The 17775-nt window shown below is 40.5% G+C and overlaps 1 protein-coding gene across 1 annotated transcript in view; it reads left to right on the top strand.

The window, feature by feature from the left end:
* KIF5B (kinesin family member 5B) overlaps nucleotides 1–17775 on the top strand; it is a 92282-nt gene that overhangs the window by 27509 nt on the left and 46998 nt on the right. Inside the window, exons 3-9 of the mRNA XM_040352628.1 lie at nucleotides 1060–1133; nucleotides 1220–1324; nucleotides 4806–4854; nucleotides 11149–11204; nucleotides 11737–11824; nucleotides 13785–13909; nucleotides 14993–15097. Of these exons, the coding sequence (XP_040208562.1) occupies nucleotides 1060–1133; nucleotides 1220–1324; nucleotides 4806–4854; nucleotides 11149–11204; nucleotides 11737–11824; nucleotides 13785–13909; nucleotides 14993–15097 (602 nt within the window). The remainder of the gene's footprint in view (nucleotides 1–1059; nucleotides 1134–1219; nucleotides 1325–4805; nucleotides 4855–11148; nucleotides 11205–11736; nucleotides 11825–13784; nucleotides 13910–14992; nucleotides 15098–17775) is intronic.

The raw sequence follows: 17775 nt of genomic DNA, 5'->3' as shown, positions 1-17775 counted from the left end.
TCCAATACTCAAATGTTTTTAGACAGAAAGTAACGCCACCTTTCTATAAACATATACATCCTTGAAGAAGTGTGTGTGTGTGTGTATGAAAATTTTGTATGTCATGTCAATGTAACTCTTCTCCCCTTTTTATATTATATGATAGGAATACAATTTGTTTCTAACAATTTTAGATTTAATTTCAAGACAAGTTATTTACCCATTTCCTTTTGCTGCTTAAAGTCCCACCTATAATGCCCCCCCCCCCCTTTTTAGCTAGAAATTTGGGGATGTTGGCATTTGCCAGCTACAACAGTCTTTGATATACGTTCCAGTCAATGGGCTGAAACTGTGCCCAAGTAGGACCAGAGTAGTGCGGGAACCTTTCAACGTCGGACCGACTTGTCATACCATTTGAGATGGCCTTCATAGGGAATCATTGATTTATACACATCATGGGACACGTGCTCCCAAAGTCAGAGTGTATGTCTCACCATTGTGAACCGGGCTTTAGTGGAAACTTACAATCTCTGTAAAGCAAGAAGTAGTACTCAATACTCTCCTATTCTGCTACTCCCACCACTGAACTTCACTGCTGAAAGATTTTTTTTTTTTGGGGGGGGGGGGGCTTCAGGAGGAGTGGGACTACTTGTCCCACTTCCTCCACCCAGGGACCGCTTAGGTGATACGTTGTATAGCCTACATCGGCCCCTCCCTGTAGGTGATCGCCTGGGACACGTGACAGCTCCCAGGCGATCGTATGACCAATCACAGTGCGCAGCGCTGGCGCATGCGCAGTGAGTGCCTGGCCGTGAAGCCGAAAGCTGTCACAGCCGGGTGCCCACAATAATGAAGACGCCGGCCGGAGAGGGAGATGGGGAGGGGGGGGGGGAGAGGAGCGGAGCTCCAGCCGGCGCTGGACCGTGGAGCAGGTGAGTGCTGTTTTATTAAAAGCCAGCAACTACACTTAAACATATAAAAAGCCTGGAACTCCCCTTTTAAGGGGCTTTTAAGAATGGGCAATGATTACATTGTTTGTCTTGGTTTGCTTGCATTAATACCTAACACTTTGTCCTCCAGATGTACTTGAAGGATACAATGGTACAATATTTGCCTATGGACAGACCTCATCCGGAAAGACCCACACCATGGAGGTAAAAAAACAAAAAAACGTGCAGTTTGCTCTGGTATGTGATGTTGTGTTACTGTGCTTATAAGAATGTTTTAATTTTCTACTTAGGGAAAATTACATGATCCAGATGGAATGGGAATTATTCCTAGAATAGTGCAAGATATATTTAACTACATTTATTCCATGGATGAAAACCTGGAGTTTCATATAAAGGTAAACCAAAACGGAGCATAAGTTAAACTGCTTTATAATGCCACTTCTGGGAAGTGGCATCTTCCCTTTTGCACCCTCTTTTTTTTTTTTTTTTTTTTTTTTGTCTCATAGAATGTATTTTTGTTTTTATCTTGTTTAATTATGCACTTCTTTCAAGTCTTTCACCCTAGAGCAAATATTTTCAGAACTAGTCTCCCTTTTTTGCCTGCATTAAAGGATACTTTCATTAGCAAGTCCTGTGTTTAAATCAGACTTTGGCTGGTGTTGGATTATATAGGCAAAGGTTGGTGGACACCCTTCCAAATTGAGTTCATATGTTGCTAGTGAAGGGTAGTGTTGAGGCTATAGCATACGCTGCAGAGACATTTTTGACAATTTTGCGCTTCCAACCTTGTGGTAACTGTTAAGTGAAAGACCTATATTTTCTGTTCCAGTATGAACGTACCCAGGTGCACAGCCAGCTCTGTAAAGATAGTATGACAAGTCTGAATTGGAGGAACTCAAGAAAAAAAAAATTGCGGGTGGAACTCTGCTTTAACAGAGAGCAATAAAAACTGACAGGCTTTCTAATCCCTCTCCACTCTATCCAAAACTAAAAAAAATGTTTTGCCTTTTAATTATACTTTAACTTTCGTGTAGCACCTTTGGGATGAGTTTGGGAGCCAAGTCTCATCATCCAGCGGCATTGCCTGAACTCATAACTGCTTCTTTGTCTGAAAGGGCTCAAATTACAACAGTCACGCCCCAAAATCTTATAGAAACCCTTTCCAAAGAAGTAGAAGCCATTATAGTTGCAAAGAGAAGGGATAACTGCAATTTTAGCTTGCATAGGTGTGGTGGTTAGGTGACCACTAACTGTTGGCCTTTGAAGACCATGTTTATCTTTTTGTAGCAAAAAAAGTGTATTTAACCACTTTAGCCCCGGGCCTGTTTTTCAGAGTCGGTGTTTACGAGACAAAACCATTTTTTTTTGCTAGAAAATTACTTAAAACCCCCAAACATTATATATTTTTTTTTTTCTAACACCCTAGAGAATAAAATGGAAGTCATTGCAATACTTTTTGTCACACCGTATTTGCGCAGCGGTCTTACAAGCGCACTTTTTTTTGAAAAAATTCACTTTTTTAAATGAAAAAATAAGACAACAATAAATTTGGCCCAATTTTTTTATATATTGTGAAAGATAATGTTACGCCGAGTAAAATGATACCCAACATGTCACGCTTAAAAATTTCGCCCGCTCGTGGCATGGCGTCAAACTTTTACCCTTAAAAATCTTGATAGGCGACGTTTAAAAAATTCTACAGGTTGCATTTTTTGAGTTACAGAGTAGGCCTAGGGCTAAAATTAATGCTCTCGCTCTAACGATCGCGGCGATACCTCACTTGTGTGGTTTGAATACCGTTTTCATATGTCGGCGCTACTCGCGTATACGTTCGCTTCTACGCGCGAGCTCGTCGGGACGGGGCGCTTTAAAAAAATTTTTTTTTGCTTTTCGCATTTATTTTTATTTATTTTACAATTTTTAACACTGAAAAAAAAAAAAAAAAAAAAATTATCACTTTTATTCCTATTACAAGGAATGTAAACATCCCTTGTAATAGAAAAAAGCATGACAGGTCCTCTTAAATATGAGATCTGGGGTCAAAAAGACCTCAGATCTCATATTTAGGCTTAAATGCAAAAAAAAAAAAAAAAATTTGGAAATGTCATTTTTTCAAATGACAAAAAAAAAAATGTTTCTTTAAGACGCTGGGCGGGACTGACGTTTTGACGTCACTTCCGCCCAGCGGAGCTATGGGGACGGGCGAAGGAGATTTTTCCTTCAGTCTCGTCCCCGCTCACCATCCGGATGGTCGCGATCTCCTCCGCCGCTACCGACGGCTCCGGTAAGCGGCGGAGGGCGCGGAACAGCGGCGGGAGGGGGGGGGGCCCCTCTCCCGCCACCGATAACGGCGATCTCGCGGCGGATTCGCCGCGGAGACCGCCATTATCGTTAACACGGCCGCCCACAGAAGAGATGAATATCTCGATTGTGGCAGCAGCTGCTACCGTTACCGAGATATTCATCTCTAAAGTGATGACGTATAACGACGGTGGGCGGTCGGCAAGTAGTTAATATTTTTTTTCACACTGGAGCTGTCAAAGAATTGCACCCACAATCGGTGGACTGCAGGTGCAATATCGGGCTTATGCAGCTACTTCCTACAGCTCTCTGCCCATACCGGTGTAAGGGCTTTTAGTTATTAAAGGGTTTGTTAACTCGTGTTTTTTCATTAAGGTGAAAAAACTCCTGACAGTGAACGCCTCTCTTGCCCGGGGGTTCTCGGCTCTTGATTGGATAGATTGATGGCAGCGCAGCCATTGGCTCCCACTCCTGTCAATCAAATCCAATGATGCCGGGGCCGAGACGGCATTCTGTGTCGATAGACGCAAATGCTGGACTCTGGAGTGCGCCCGCAAGGTAACCCCCCGTGAGATCTCTTCTCCCAGGGAGTTTACCAATGTGGGGAGGCACCACAAGAGCCACTGGGCGACCCCAGAAGACTATAATCTGGGCCACACTGCAAAACGAACTGCACAGTGGAGGCAAGTATGACATGTTTGTAATTTAAAAAAGAAAATGTGGGTTTACAAACCCTTTACGCTCCAGAAAGTGTCAATAGATTGAGTGCATTGATCCGCATGCTTGTAGTCCAGGGATATGCAATTAGCGGACCTCCAGCTGTTGCACAACTACAAGTTCCATGAGGCATTGCAAGACTCTGACAGCCACAAGCATGACACCCATAGGCAGAGGCATGATGGGACGTGTAGATTTGCAGCAGCTGGAGGTCCGCTAATTGCATATCCCTGTATGTAGTCCATTAAGAACTACAAGTTCATCTGCTACTGTGGAACATGGGACTTGTAGTTTATTCATTCACAGATTTCTGTGAATGAATAATGTGCTGTGTGAGTGGAACCCTTGTCTACTGTCATGGGGGGTGGGAATCGGGGTGAAGTCTGGGGTGCTTGGAAACATGTTTCACGCTAAAGGCCGGTGTAACGTGTTGCTCGAGGTGGAGATTGCATTTAAAAGCACTACCCTGTCCACTTTGCTTCTTGCATCCCAACTCTGCTGCTTCTGTGATCAGACTTGCTTTGCCCACAACCTACAGCCAAATGGGTGTGCTCTTTCTCGGGCCGGACCCTAGTGTTTAATATATTGAGGCAAATCCCACCTATATTTGACTGCCAGTTGTGAATACATCAGCATCTGTCTCAAGAAGCAACAGTTCAAGGAGTTTTACATAAGACTGGATTCACACCTATGCAGTTCTAGTGCTTTTTCCATTTTACAGAGTTGCACTACAGTCCATTTAACAAAGTTTCCTAAAGCTATCCAATAAGAAAAGGGGCACCTGCTGTTTAATTGCTTAGGCAAATACTGTTGTACAAAAATTACAGTGAAATATGTTTGTGTTTTTTTGTTTTTTAGGTATCGTATTTTGAAATATATCTAGACAAGATTAGAGATCTATTGGATGGTAAGTTTTTTTTTTTTTTTTTTTTTTAATATTAAAATATATATATAATTTATTTATTACTATTCTGAACTCCCATGTGGTGCATGGATATTATGGCGTTGCAACGTGGCACAGCTACTTGTGGTCTGCATCAGGGGGAACATGTGCGATAGGGTGAGAACACAGGGGTACATATGGGACCAAGATGCAAAATCTTGTCCATGTTTAAACAGGAAGCGCCTGAACAGTATTTTAATAAAAGATGCAGATTTGAAAATGACTTGTTAAAATCCAATAGCAAGTTAAATCGTATCTTAACTCCCAAACAAAATGTTAATGTTTCAGCTTACCAGTCCATAGATGTACATACTGATTTTTTTTTTTCAGTTAGTATTCCTTTTGAATAACACTTTCTGTCTCTGGGTAGCTAAACTAATTTCTCCACTGTATTTTTGGAGGCATCCATGGTTGCCACACAGGATAGACTTCAAACATTACTTCCCTTGTTCATCTCTGTTGCATGGGGGATGCAGAGAAATAACACAAACACGTCTAAGTGCTGGTAAGCTGCAAATTATAACATACCGGTATTTGTTTACGCTTAGTTTTTTTTACCTGATTTGGTTTATATTTACAGGTGCATCTTGTAAAATTTGAATATCATCAAGAAGTTTTATTTCAGTAATTTAATTAAAAAAGTGAAACTCATATATTTTTATATAGATGCATTACAGAGTGATATATTTTAGGCATGGAAGTTATCAGTTTTGATTATGGCTTACAGCTAGTTAAAACCCCAAATTCACCATCTCAGAAAATTTGAATATTTACATAAGACCAATTTAAAAAAGGGAATTTTTAATAGATATGTTGGCATGCTGAAAAGTTTGTCATGTACAGTATAGTATGTACTCAATACTTGGTCGGGGCTCCTTTTGCATGCATTACTGCATCAATGCGGCATGGCATGCAGGCGATCAGTCTGTGGCATTGCTGAGGTGTTAAGGAAGCCCAGGTTTGTTTGATAGCGGCCTTCAGCTCGTCTGCATTGTTGGGGCTGGTGTCACCATCCTCTTCACAATACCCCACAGATTCTCTATGGGGTTTAGGTCAGGTGAGTTTGTTGGCCAATCAAGCACAGTGATAAATAGTGGACCAACACCAGCAGATGACATGGCTCCCCAAATCATCACTGACACTGGAAACTTCACACCGGACCTCATGCAACTTGCATTCTGTGTCTCTCCACTCTTCCTTCAGATTCTGGAGCCTTGATTTCCAAATGAAATGAAATGAAACATTTTCCAGAGTCTGTGATGATTTGGGGAGCCATGTCATCTGGCGTTGGTCCACTGTGTTTTACCGAGTCCAAAGTCAGCACAGCCCTCTACCAGAAAATTCTAGAGCACTCATTTCTTTCCTCTGCTAACCAGCTTTATGGAGATTTTTGAAAAGAAAGAATGACTTAGGGGCTAGTCATGGACTTTGTCGGCATGATAGGTTAGTAAAGATATGAGTCTTTCGAAAAATGACTTTATATATAAAAATATTTATTACAAAAAAATATATATTTTAAAAGTTTCACTCCAAAGAGTACACATAGATTACACATAGCATTTGATCAGTACAGCGTTCACAGCAATTGATGTAACTTAGAAGATTAGATCTGGTTATACAACACTAGCACCAAGTATGTAATACTAGACTAGATGTCCTAATATGGACTGATAGTTTAAACCATAAATAAGTACAAAGGCTTCTAAAGAAAATCATCAGCAACTGGAGATTTTAGCACTTGCGCTGGGTTGATCGGAGTCCTGACATGTTTCGCGCTGTATCTGAGCGCTTCCTCGAAGGACTTAGTGAGGTCAATGTGCTATATTGGTGAAGAGAACAGATATACATATATAACATATTGATTTAGAACAAAAGAAAAATGTATAACAACCTGTATAAGTATTTGAGAAACCGGAGTGCTCCTATAACATGCAATATGGTGAGGAAGGACGAAAGAGAGTCACCCCCATGAAAATTGTGGAAATAGCCACAAATAGCAGACAGGATGCCTGAAAATAAAGTCCCAAAAATTCCAGTACGAAGGAGACAGGAGGCATAATAAAATTGGAATATGATAGTTAATAAGGTTAGAGCCAATTTGCTTACCTATAAAAAGGAGTAGAACAGTACAGAAAAAATAGCTGTAGAATAACTTGGCTTGGTACTCTCTGGATAGAGAGATATGTAGCAAGGGCTAGCAAGGAGTTAAATTTGTAACTCCAAAAAGAATTAAATGGCGTAGCAAAGGCGGCAGGGCTGTAGCAAGAAATCAATACATAGAATCAGAGCATTGTTAGAAATTGAAAAATAATAATAAATATTAATAAAGGGCAAATAGTAATGAAAGCAAGCATAATGCTTACCCAATATTTGGAACCAGTTACATGTAGAATTTGCAATAGCTCATAGCAAGGCTGCATTCAGCAAATGTAAGATTAGGGTGTTTGAAAAACATTAATCTTAATCTTTAGAGCAGTTCAAGAAAACAGGGGCAAGGATTGCCTGGATAGGCCAGTCACTGAAAAAAATATAAAGGAAAAGAGACTGTGAGCCCAATAAAATTGGCCGCACAAAAGTATGGAAGTCCCGCCCCAGATCGACGAACACCTCGGCGCTGCCGGGTGATGTCATCTGTGCTGGCCGCAAAATAACAGCAGATGCGCTGTATAATTAAATAACATTTATCAATTTGGAAGATCTATCTACTTCCATACCTTAGAAATGTCAATGTTCATTTTTGTATACAATATGGTTGTGCTCCATTTCTGCAATTATGGTGATTATTGGATGGAACTATCCTCCCCCCTGTGATCTTCTCCAGATGCGATGCCTCTTTATTTGTCCCTTCAATTTATTCCAGACGATGTGGCCGCTCGAGATACAGCCTTTCCATCTCCGCTGTATCTCAATATGTCCACTAGATGGCGTGTATTCGCCATCGAATGGTGCATAAACTTCAGTACTGCGCGCGCACCTCCTCTGGTGCGCGCGCATCTGCTGTTATTTTGCGGCCAGCACAGATGACATCACCCGGCAGCGCCGAGGTGTTCGTCGATCTGGGGCGGGACTCGAGGCTATTTAAAGCCCATAAGCCGCACACGCTATCCTCAGCCTCCTGGGAGGCATACGAATAACCGGCACGTGTGGCTAGCATTGCTTACTGGTAAGCCTAATATCTCTATCCTTAAACGCTTCTTCCATACTTTTGTGCGGCCAATTTTATTGGGCTCACAGTCTCTTTTCCTTTATATTTTTTTCAGTGACTGGCCTATCCAGGCAATCCTTGCCCCTGTTTTCTTGAACTGCTCTAAAGATTAAGATTAATGTTTTTCAAACACCCTAATCTTACATTTGCTGAATGCAGCCTTGCTATGAGCTATTGCAAATTCTACATGTAACTGGTTCCAAATATTGGGTAAGCATTATGCTTGCTTTCATTACTATTTGCCCTTTATTAATATTTATTATTTTTCAATTTCTAACAATGCTCTGATTCTATGTATTGATTTCTTGCTACAGCCCTGCCGCCTTTGCTACGCCATTTAATTCTTTTTGGAGTTACAAATTTAACTCCTTGCTAGCCCTTGCTACATATCTCTCTATCCAGAGAGTACCAAGCCAAGTTATTCTACAGCTATTTTTTCTGTACTGTTCTACTCCTTTTTATAGGTAAGCAAATTGGCTCTAACCTTATTAACTATCATATTCCAATTTTATTATGCCTCCTGTCTCCTTCGTACTGGAATTTTTGGGACTTTATTTTCAGGCATCCTGTCTGCTATTTGTGGCTATTTCCACAATTTTCATGGGGGTGACTCTCTTTCGTCCTTCCTCACCATATTGCATGTTATAGGAGCACTCCGGTTTCTCAAATACTTATACAGGTTGTTATACATTTTTCTTTTGTTCTAAATCAATATGTTATATATGTATATCTGTTCTCTTCACCAATATAGCACATTGACCTCACTAAGTCCTTCGAGGAAGCGCTCAGATACAGCGCGAAACATGTCAGGACTCCGATCAACCCAGCGCAAGTGCTAAAATCTCCAGTTGCTGATGATTTTCTTTAGAAGCCTTTGTACTTATTTATGGTTTAAACTATCAGTCCATATTAGGACATCTAGTCTAGTATTACATACTTGGTGCTAGTGTTGTATAACCAGATCTAATCTTCTAAGTTACATCAATTGCTGTGAACGCTGTACTGATCAAATGCTATGTGTAATCTATGTGTACTCTTTGGAGTGAAACTTTTAAAATATATATTTTTTTGTAATAAATATTTTTATATATAAAGTCATTTTTCGAAAGACTCATATCTTTACTAACCTATCATGCCGACAAAGTCCATGACTAGCCCCTAAGTCATTCTTTCTTTTCAAAATTCGTTTAGGACGTGGCATATGTGAAAATATTATGCATCCACATGTGCACTACATGTGAGGATGTATTAATCCTTTTGAGCTTTATGGAGATGCTGATTTCATTTTTCAGCAAGACTTGGCACCCTCCCACACTGCCAAAAGTACCAATACCTGGTTTAATGATCACAGTATCACTGCTTGATTGGTCAACAAACTTGCCTGAACTAAACCAGAGTCCCGACCAAGTATTAAATGTATACTGTACTGTACATGGACATACTTTTCAGTAAGCCAACATTTCTGTATTAAAAAAAATAAATAAAATTATTGGTCTTATGTAATCTAATTTTCTGAGATACTGAATTTTCACTTTTCACTAGCTGTAAGCCATAATCATCAAAATTAAAAGAAAAAAGTTTGAAATGCATCACTCTGTGTAACGCATCTATATAAAATATCGGTTCCACTTTTTGAATTTAATTATTGAAATTAACTTTTTGATATTCAAATTTTATGAGACATTAACCTATGTCTGCCTTACTGTTTGGTTGCATAGAATGAAGAGGATAATGCCTCTAAACTGAACCCTCAGTTCTGCAGCCTCCACTCCCCTTTCTCCCTTTACGCTTTGGACTACAGCCCTACACTGGTGACGTTCATCCTGAACTGTCTCCTGTATGTTCATTTAGCACCTCCTTTCTACCAGAGAGATTATAGAGTAGGTACCGCCAGTGCAAGGCCAATTTCAGCTACTGTAGGGCAGCTTAGTATAAAAGCAGGTTCTAAGTAACTGCTCAAACCAGGGGCTTGTTTAAGATTTTTCGGGGGGCATTTTATGGCTCTTCTTTAAATTACAAAGGCAGTGGGCAGGGATGTAAATATGCTGCGATGCTTTGCTTTACAGCCACGGCAAGATATGAGCCCCTTGTTGCATTGAACATGCACTACTGGTCGTCGAGTGCGACCCAACCTCGTGGTAGTGGTGCTGAACTTATGGGCTTAAAACGGATGATGAGGTGGTGGCATATTGCCTCTTCACCACCTATCTAATGCCCTACTTTATCTTGTAGTTCAACTTTTTGCCTTCCTGAGCCTTTAAGTAAAAAAAAAAAAACCTTAGAATAGATTTATTTTTCAGTCACCAGAAAACTAATTTATTCACTACTATTCAATTTTAATTCCAATTAAGACTGATGCATTTTTTCAGTGATTAATCCCAAGGCAAAAGCATTGCACAAAATCCTCCCCAGTGAATGTGTTCTATTTGCCATTGACAGCTTCAATTAACTCATGCAAATTTTTTCCAATGGAGAAGTTTGATTTGTCAAAATAACCAAAATCACAGGTTACCATGTTGGTGGAATAGGGAATGTGCTCCATCAACTTGACACAAGACTGCTGAATGGTAGCCACCATTGTTGAGCCTGAAACCAAGAATCGGTCAAATGTGGTTTCCCAAGGGCTCGAGGCTTAAGTAAGCTGGCAAAGCAAAGTTCACCTATCCCCCCCCCCCCTCCCCCCGAAATGTCTGTTGCTTCAATGCCTCTGGAGGAAGGGGCCACAGTAACATTGGCATTGTGAATACACCTTTATGTAACTTTCTAGAATTGGGACGAATAAGATGGTAATTTTTATTTATTTTCCACAAGAGTCTGAATGTGGGCAAATGTTACTGTTCCTAGCAAGCATCCAGACAGTGATTGTCTCATCAGTCTGTCGGTGCAATGCTAATTTCTGTTAGCAGACCTGAAACTGTCAAAAAAAAAAATCAAATCAAGCCTTGCCTTTGAAATTGCTGTGCACAAGCATTGACTGTCATAGTACCCATGCAGAAACTTTACCGCTAATGTGCTCCAATGCATTCAAAATCTTCCATCTTTTTTTATTCCAGTGTCGAAAACAAATCTGTCTGTTCATGAAGACAAAAACAGAGTTCCGTATGTAAAGGTGGGTCTTTTTAATTGCTATGGAAACTGTGTGCATATGTGTGGATATAATAAATATATATATATATATATATATATATATATATATATGTATGTATGTGTATATATGTATATATATATATGTGTGTGTGTGTGTGTGTGTGTGTGTGTGTGTGTGTGATATATATATATATATATATATATATATATATATATATATATATATAATATGCATGTGTGTGTATATATGTATGTATGTATGTATGTATGTGTGTATGTATATATATATATGTGTGTGTGTGTATGTGTGTGTGTGTGTGTGTGTGTATATATATATATATATATATATATATATATATATATATATATATATATATATATGTATGTATGTGTGTGTGTGTGTGTGTGTGTGTATATATATATATATATATATATATATATATATATATATATATATATATATATATATATATATATAAATTACAATATAATTATTTTTATTATGTTTTTTTTTTTTTTTTTTTTGCTTTAATGGATTTCCTTTTCCTCTGTAGGGTTGTACTGAGAGGTTTGTTTGTAGTCCTGATGAAGTCATGGATACTATAGATGAAGGAAAATCGAACAGACATGTAGCTGTGACAAGTAAGTTGCACGTGACTACTGATCCCCTTTTTAAACTGAAACGGTCCTGGAAGAATTGGGAGCTGCCGCTACTGCCTTTTTTTCTGGGGCCTGTCCCTGTCTGCTGTTTTTTTAAAAGAGTTGAGTTTCATGCATACTTAGCCAAGGCAGATTCCACATTATCATATTCGGTACCTGTTGAATGCAAATGCTGTTGGTGTTTAAAATGGCATTCTAAAACAACCTCTTTATCCATAGCCTAGGAAAACCAGGGGCTATGCCTTACTCGTCTTATCCTAATAATACTTAATTTTCATTTAGTTTATAACCAACAAATCATGACATAATTTTAATGCTAGTAACCTATTTAAAGGGGTTGTAAACTGTCATGTTTTTTTTTTACCTTAATGCATCTTATGCATTAAGGTGAAAAAACACCCTGTTTTACTTACCTGACCCCCGAATCTCCGTAGGCGCGATCCCGTGTTTCTTTCCCCCAGCTCTTCATTGGATGATTGATAGCAGTGCAGCCACTGGCTCCCACTGCTGTTATTCACTTGGCAGCTATGGCCGCTGAGTGTACCTCACTGGAGCAAGTTAACTCCCTCAGGAGAGAGCTTCACATCAAGAGTTTACCTGCCATAGACCTATTTTACAAGACCCTTGCATACAAGGCTTCTCATGCTAGGGTGGCTGAACAATCTCCCAAGAAGAGCAGTGTTGTAAAGTTAAAATTTTATGGATAACAAGTCCAAGTCCTGTTGCCAGTTGTGTTTTTTGTTTTTTTGTGTCCACTTGTCCGCCTTTTACAGTGTATGGCACACCACCTGCTCTGTGTCATGGCTAGACAGGGTAAACTCCCATAATGCTGTTGAGCTTTTCTGTCTCTGCTCCAGTAAAAATGTCACCATCTCAGCCCCCTCTTTTAAAATGATTATTTTTTATGGGGGTGATTTGTCAAACAGCTTTTCAGCAGAGAATATATATTTTTCCCCATATTTACAAATGTGCTTTATATGTCACTTGTTTGGGGTCTCTTAAAGCGGTCCTCCACCCTAAAGTGGAGTCCCGCTGATCGGAACCCTCCCCCCCTCCGGTGTCACTTTTGACACCTTTCAGGGGGGAGGGGGGTGCAGACACCTGTCTAAAGACAGGTATTTGCACCCACTTCCGGCCACACGATACGGGCGAAAGACGGGCATTCCGTCACATCCCGTCTGTCGCCCGTTGTGTGCTGGGAACACTCGGCTCCCAGCACACAGCGTGTGAGCCAATCGGCGGGCGCAGCGCGACTCGCGCATGCGCCGTAGGGAACCGGGCAGTGAAGCCGCAGCGCTTCACTTCCTGGTTCCCTCAGCGTGGATGGCGGGGGGAGCAGCAGAGTGACGAGCGATCGCTCGTGCTCTGCTGCGATCGGCGCTGGACTCCAGGACAGGTAAGTGTCCTATTATTAAAAGTCAGCAGCTGCAGTATTTATAGCTGCTGGCTTTTAATATTATTTTCCCGTGGCACATCCGCTTTAAATAAAGCCCGGTTTGTTCCAGCAATTGGAAGTGGGGGACAATGCTGGGAGGTGAAGGAAGGAACCTGTTGTTGCCTTACTTTTAGGAGGGCTCTCATGTCCCTGAATGTTCTCTGAAGTGGTATGCGGAGAACATCCAAGAGATACTGCACTGTACTCTGGTTTTTAAATTAAATGTCTACTTTGTGTGGGATATTCACTGTAATGTCCTTTTGGAGTGCACACTCATTATTGTTTTTTTTTATGTTCCTAAGATGTGCTGTAGCAGAAATGACCATCTCCAGTTGTCCAAACACATTTTTAAGTTCTAATCTTATGTTTTTCTCATGCACATTACTAAACAAAGGTTTGTCCTCAGCTTGGCGGCTGTAAAGGAAACATACACTATACAATATCAGACTACAATGGAAAGTGTGATCCTCTGCTGTAGATGTAATGATATTATTTCCCCTCTTTTAGATATGAATGAACACAGCTCTAGAAGTCACAGCATTTTTCTAATCAATGTAAAGCAAGAAAACACTCAAACAGAACAGAAACTGAGCGGTAAACTTTACTTGGTTGATTTGGCTGGTAGTGAAAAGGTAAACTGCTTTAGATTGGTTTTACTGTGTTTGTATGTAATGCTGTCTTAAGTTGCTGTTCCCCATATACACTTAGGTACTAAAGCTTGATCATACACTGTTTGTTTTTTGTTCACATGGAGATGAATGTTGAGGGGTATAAAAAGAGGGGTCCCGGGGAATCTCAAGCATAGGATCAGATACAGTATGTAAAAAAAGGTGGTCAAATCTAGATGGCTGGGCATAATCAATCCAGGGATGCCAAGTACGGAGGAACTTGGAGTCGGCTAAGATGGCTGTCAACTTTTCGTTATTCATGTCATTCATGCTGTGTTTTTTACTACCTCAAAACTAAGGGTAGAAGTTTTCTAAGCCTTGGCTGTAGTTAATTTAGTATCTGTAAATAAATGGGCAGCCCATTGGCATTCCAAGCGGAAGGGAGAGTCGATTTTGGTTTATGAAGTGGAGGCTGTTTGGGCACAACCACCAAAGCATAACGGAGAATGCTGTGGAATAATGCATGCCAAATGGGCTGGGGTATAGTACAGTATTTTGAACGTATTTTCCAAATGAGTACATTTTTGGGACATTTAGCGATATTCTGTGTTATGACCTGCCAGTGCTCTGGATCCAAACGTAAAAAAAATAAGTGCAGCGCTAAAATGTAGTCCTCTGGATCCAGTGCATTCCCTAACTCACTTTCCCATTGACTCCGATAGTTTCCTCTAAGACACAGTAGGTGAAGTATAGGAGAGCGATGATACCCGAAGGGTATGGGCGAGATTTACAGATACTTGACTTTAAAAAAATGTCTAAGCTGCAGATGGCCATAATGCTCTCGCAGTGGAATTTGCTTAAAGTTTATTTGTGAAAGGTCCAGTGTGATTGGTTGCTAGGGGTAAACGGGATATGCTCTTTGCTGAAGAAGCTTGTGTTTTCTGATGTTATGAACATGAAGCAGATAAGTTGGAAGTACTTTGAACACAAAGTTAGGGTATTAATTGTGTGAATCCGTGTTTCTTAATGTAGCTCCTATGCTTTTTCTTTAAGACAAGGACATCAAACTTTGCTCTTCATTTCAAATTGTATTTCTTATGTTTTTAGGTTAGCAAAACTGGAGCTGAAGGAGCTGTGCTTGATGAAGCTAAAAACATCAACAAATCTTTGTCAGCACTTGGAAATGTCATCTCTGCCCTGGCTGAAGGCAGTGTAAGTTGTCAGCACACTTAAAATGGATGTTCAGTAAAAAATGAAAATGTTCCTATTAGTATGTTAAATATCTTTAATATTATTCATTTGTTGGCTAGCTGATTGTTTAGCATAGAAAGTATCATCTAAGCCAGACAATCGGCTTCTTCCTGTTCTTCAACGACAACGCTATGTCCCTTTTTATTTGAATTTGCTAAGCTGTCTTTCACTTCCTGAAAAGGTTGTCGCTCATTCTTAGACAGGCATGCCTAGACCTGCCCTGCCCAGCCCACCCAGTCCCATCTCCACCCCTCCTATCCTTCACAGAACATGATCAAGAGAAAGAGAGGACAGGCTTTGGAAGTATGTTATGTTAGAAACTATAAAATAGATTACAGTGCAACATGCTGCAGATTTTATACAGTGTAGAACCGCGTGTGTGTGTTTCTGCATGGCACTGTGGTAAGCACTGATGGAACTGTGTGCATGGTGTGGCTCACGCCCAGCTGCTGTGAACGGTGGAGGGGGCTGGGGAAGAAATATGAAAGAAATAAGGTACAATGGAACATTTTTGAAAGTTTGAAAGGATACAGATCGATTTCTATTGCATGTGAGTAATGAGTTTAAGGCACCGTTACCACTAGTGCAACTTGTCATGCGACTTTGGACACCAAAGTCGCATGACAAGTCACAGCCCATTGATTTTAATGGCAAAGGTTTCTGTCTATGTGATTGTAAAAATCAACAACTTTGAAAAGGTGCCTGCACTACTTTTGATGCGACTTTGATCCAGAGTGTAAAGTAATGTTGCAGTCTAAATCACACAGCTTTGGAGTCGCACTAGGGGAAACATAGCCTAAGGCTGGAGTGCGACTTTGGAGTGTGACTTTGAGTTCAGCTTTGATCCAACTTTACACACTCTGGATCAAAGTTGAATCAAAAGTTGTATCAGAGTAGTGCGGGTACCTTTTTCAAGGTCGCATAGATGGGAACGAGTACCATTAAAATCAAACTATCTCCTGTATGTTCACCTGAATACTTCTACCGTCTGCTAATCCTGTTGAACAACAAAGAGCAGGCATTGTCAATGCAAGCTTAATATTATTTTTGAAGGTATGTGTGTGTGGTTACATGGAGTCCCTTCATTAAACTGAACTTTGCACACTTTGTGTTTCCCCCTAAATTAGCTTTGCATAAAATAAAAGTGTGTGTGTGTATATATAATATGTACACACAGTCCTAGGCTGAAATTGTTGGCACCCCAGACATTTTTGCAGAAAATCAAGTATTTCTCACAGAAAAGTATTACAGCAACACATGTTTTGCTATACACAAGTTTATTCCCTTGTGTGTATTGGAACAAAACAAAAAAAGGGAGGAAAAAAGTAAAATGGACATAATGTCACACCAAACTCCAAAAATGGGCTGGTCAAAATTCTTGGCACGCTTTCAAAATTGTGGATAAATAAGATTGTTTCAAGCATGTGATGCTCCTTTAAACTCACCTGGGGCAAGTAACAGGTGTGGGCAATCTAAAAAGCACACCTGAAAGGAGAGAAGTTCACTTAGTCTTTGCATTGTGTGTCTGTGTGTTCCACACTAAGCATGGACAACAGAAAGAGAAGAAGAGTCTGAGGACTTGAGAACCAAAATTGTAGAATAATATCAACAATCTCAAGCTTACAAGTCCTGAGATCTAGATTTCCCTTTGTCCACAGTGTGCAACATTATCAAGAAGTTTGCAACCCATGGCACTGTAGCTAATCTCTCTGGGCGTGGACCGAAGAGAAAAATTTATGAAAGGATAGTCCGGATGGTGGATAAGCAGCCCCAAACAAGTTTCAAAGAAATTCAAGCTGTCCTGCAGGCTCAGGGAGCGTCAGCGCAAACTATCCGTTGACATTTAAATGAAATGAAACGCTATGGCAGGAGACTCAGGAGGACCCCACTGCTGACACAGAGACATAAAGAAGCAAGACTACAGTTTGCCAAAATGTACTTGAGTAAGCCAAAATCCTTCTGGGAAAACATCTTGTGGACAGATAAGACCAAGATGGAGCTCTTTGGTAAAGCACATCATTCTACTGTTTACCGAAAACGGAATGAGGCCTACAAAGAAAAGAACACAGTACCTACAGTGAAATATGGTGGAGGTTCAATGATGTTTTGCTGCCTCTGGCACTGGGTGACTTGAATGTGTTCAAGGCATCATGAAATCTGAGGATTAGCAAAGGATTTTGGGTCGCACTGTAGAGCCCAGTGTCAGAAAGCTGGGTTTGCGTCTGAGATCTTGGGTCTTCCAACAGGACAATGACCCCAAACATACGTTAGAAAGCACACAGAAATGGCAGAAAAGTGGCCAACAATGAGTTCAGATCCAAATCCCATTGAACACCTGTGGAGAGATCTTAAAATGTCTGTTGGGAAAAGGCGCCCTTCCAATAAGAGAGATCTGGAGCAGTTTGCAAAGGAAGAGTGGTCCAAAATTCTGAGTGAGTGCAAGACCCGGTTCACACTGGGACGACTGGTCAGGCGACACAGCCGCCTGACAAGTTGCGTCCCATTGTAGTGAATAGAACCGTTCTAATAGGAGCGACGCATGTCGCTCCAAATTAGAAAAAGGTTCTTGTACTACTTTGGGGGCGACTCGGGGCGATTTGCATTGACTTCTATACAGAAGTCATTTTGCAAATCGCCTT

The sequence above is a fragment of the Rana temporaria genome, chromosome 5 (genome assembly GCF_905171775.1).
Source record: "Rana temporaria chromosome 5, aRanTem1.1, whole genome shotgun sequence".
Taxonomy (NCBI): domain Eukaryota; kingdom Metazoa; phylum Chordata; class Amphibia; order Anura; family Ranidae; genus Rana; species Rana temporaria.
This window is presented reverse-complemented; position numbering and strand designations above follow the sequence as displayed.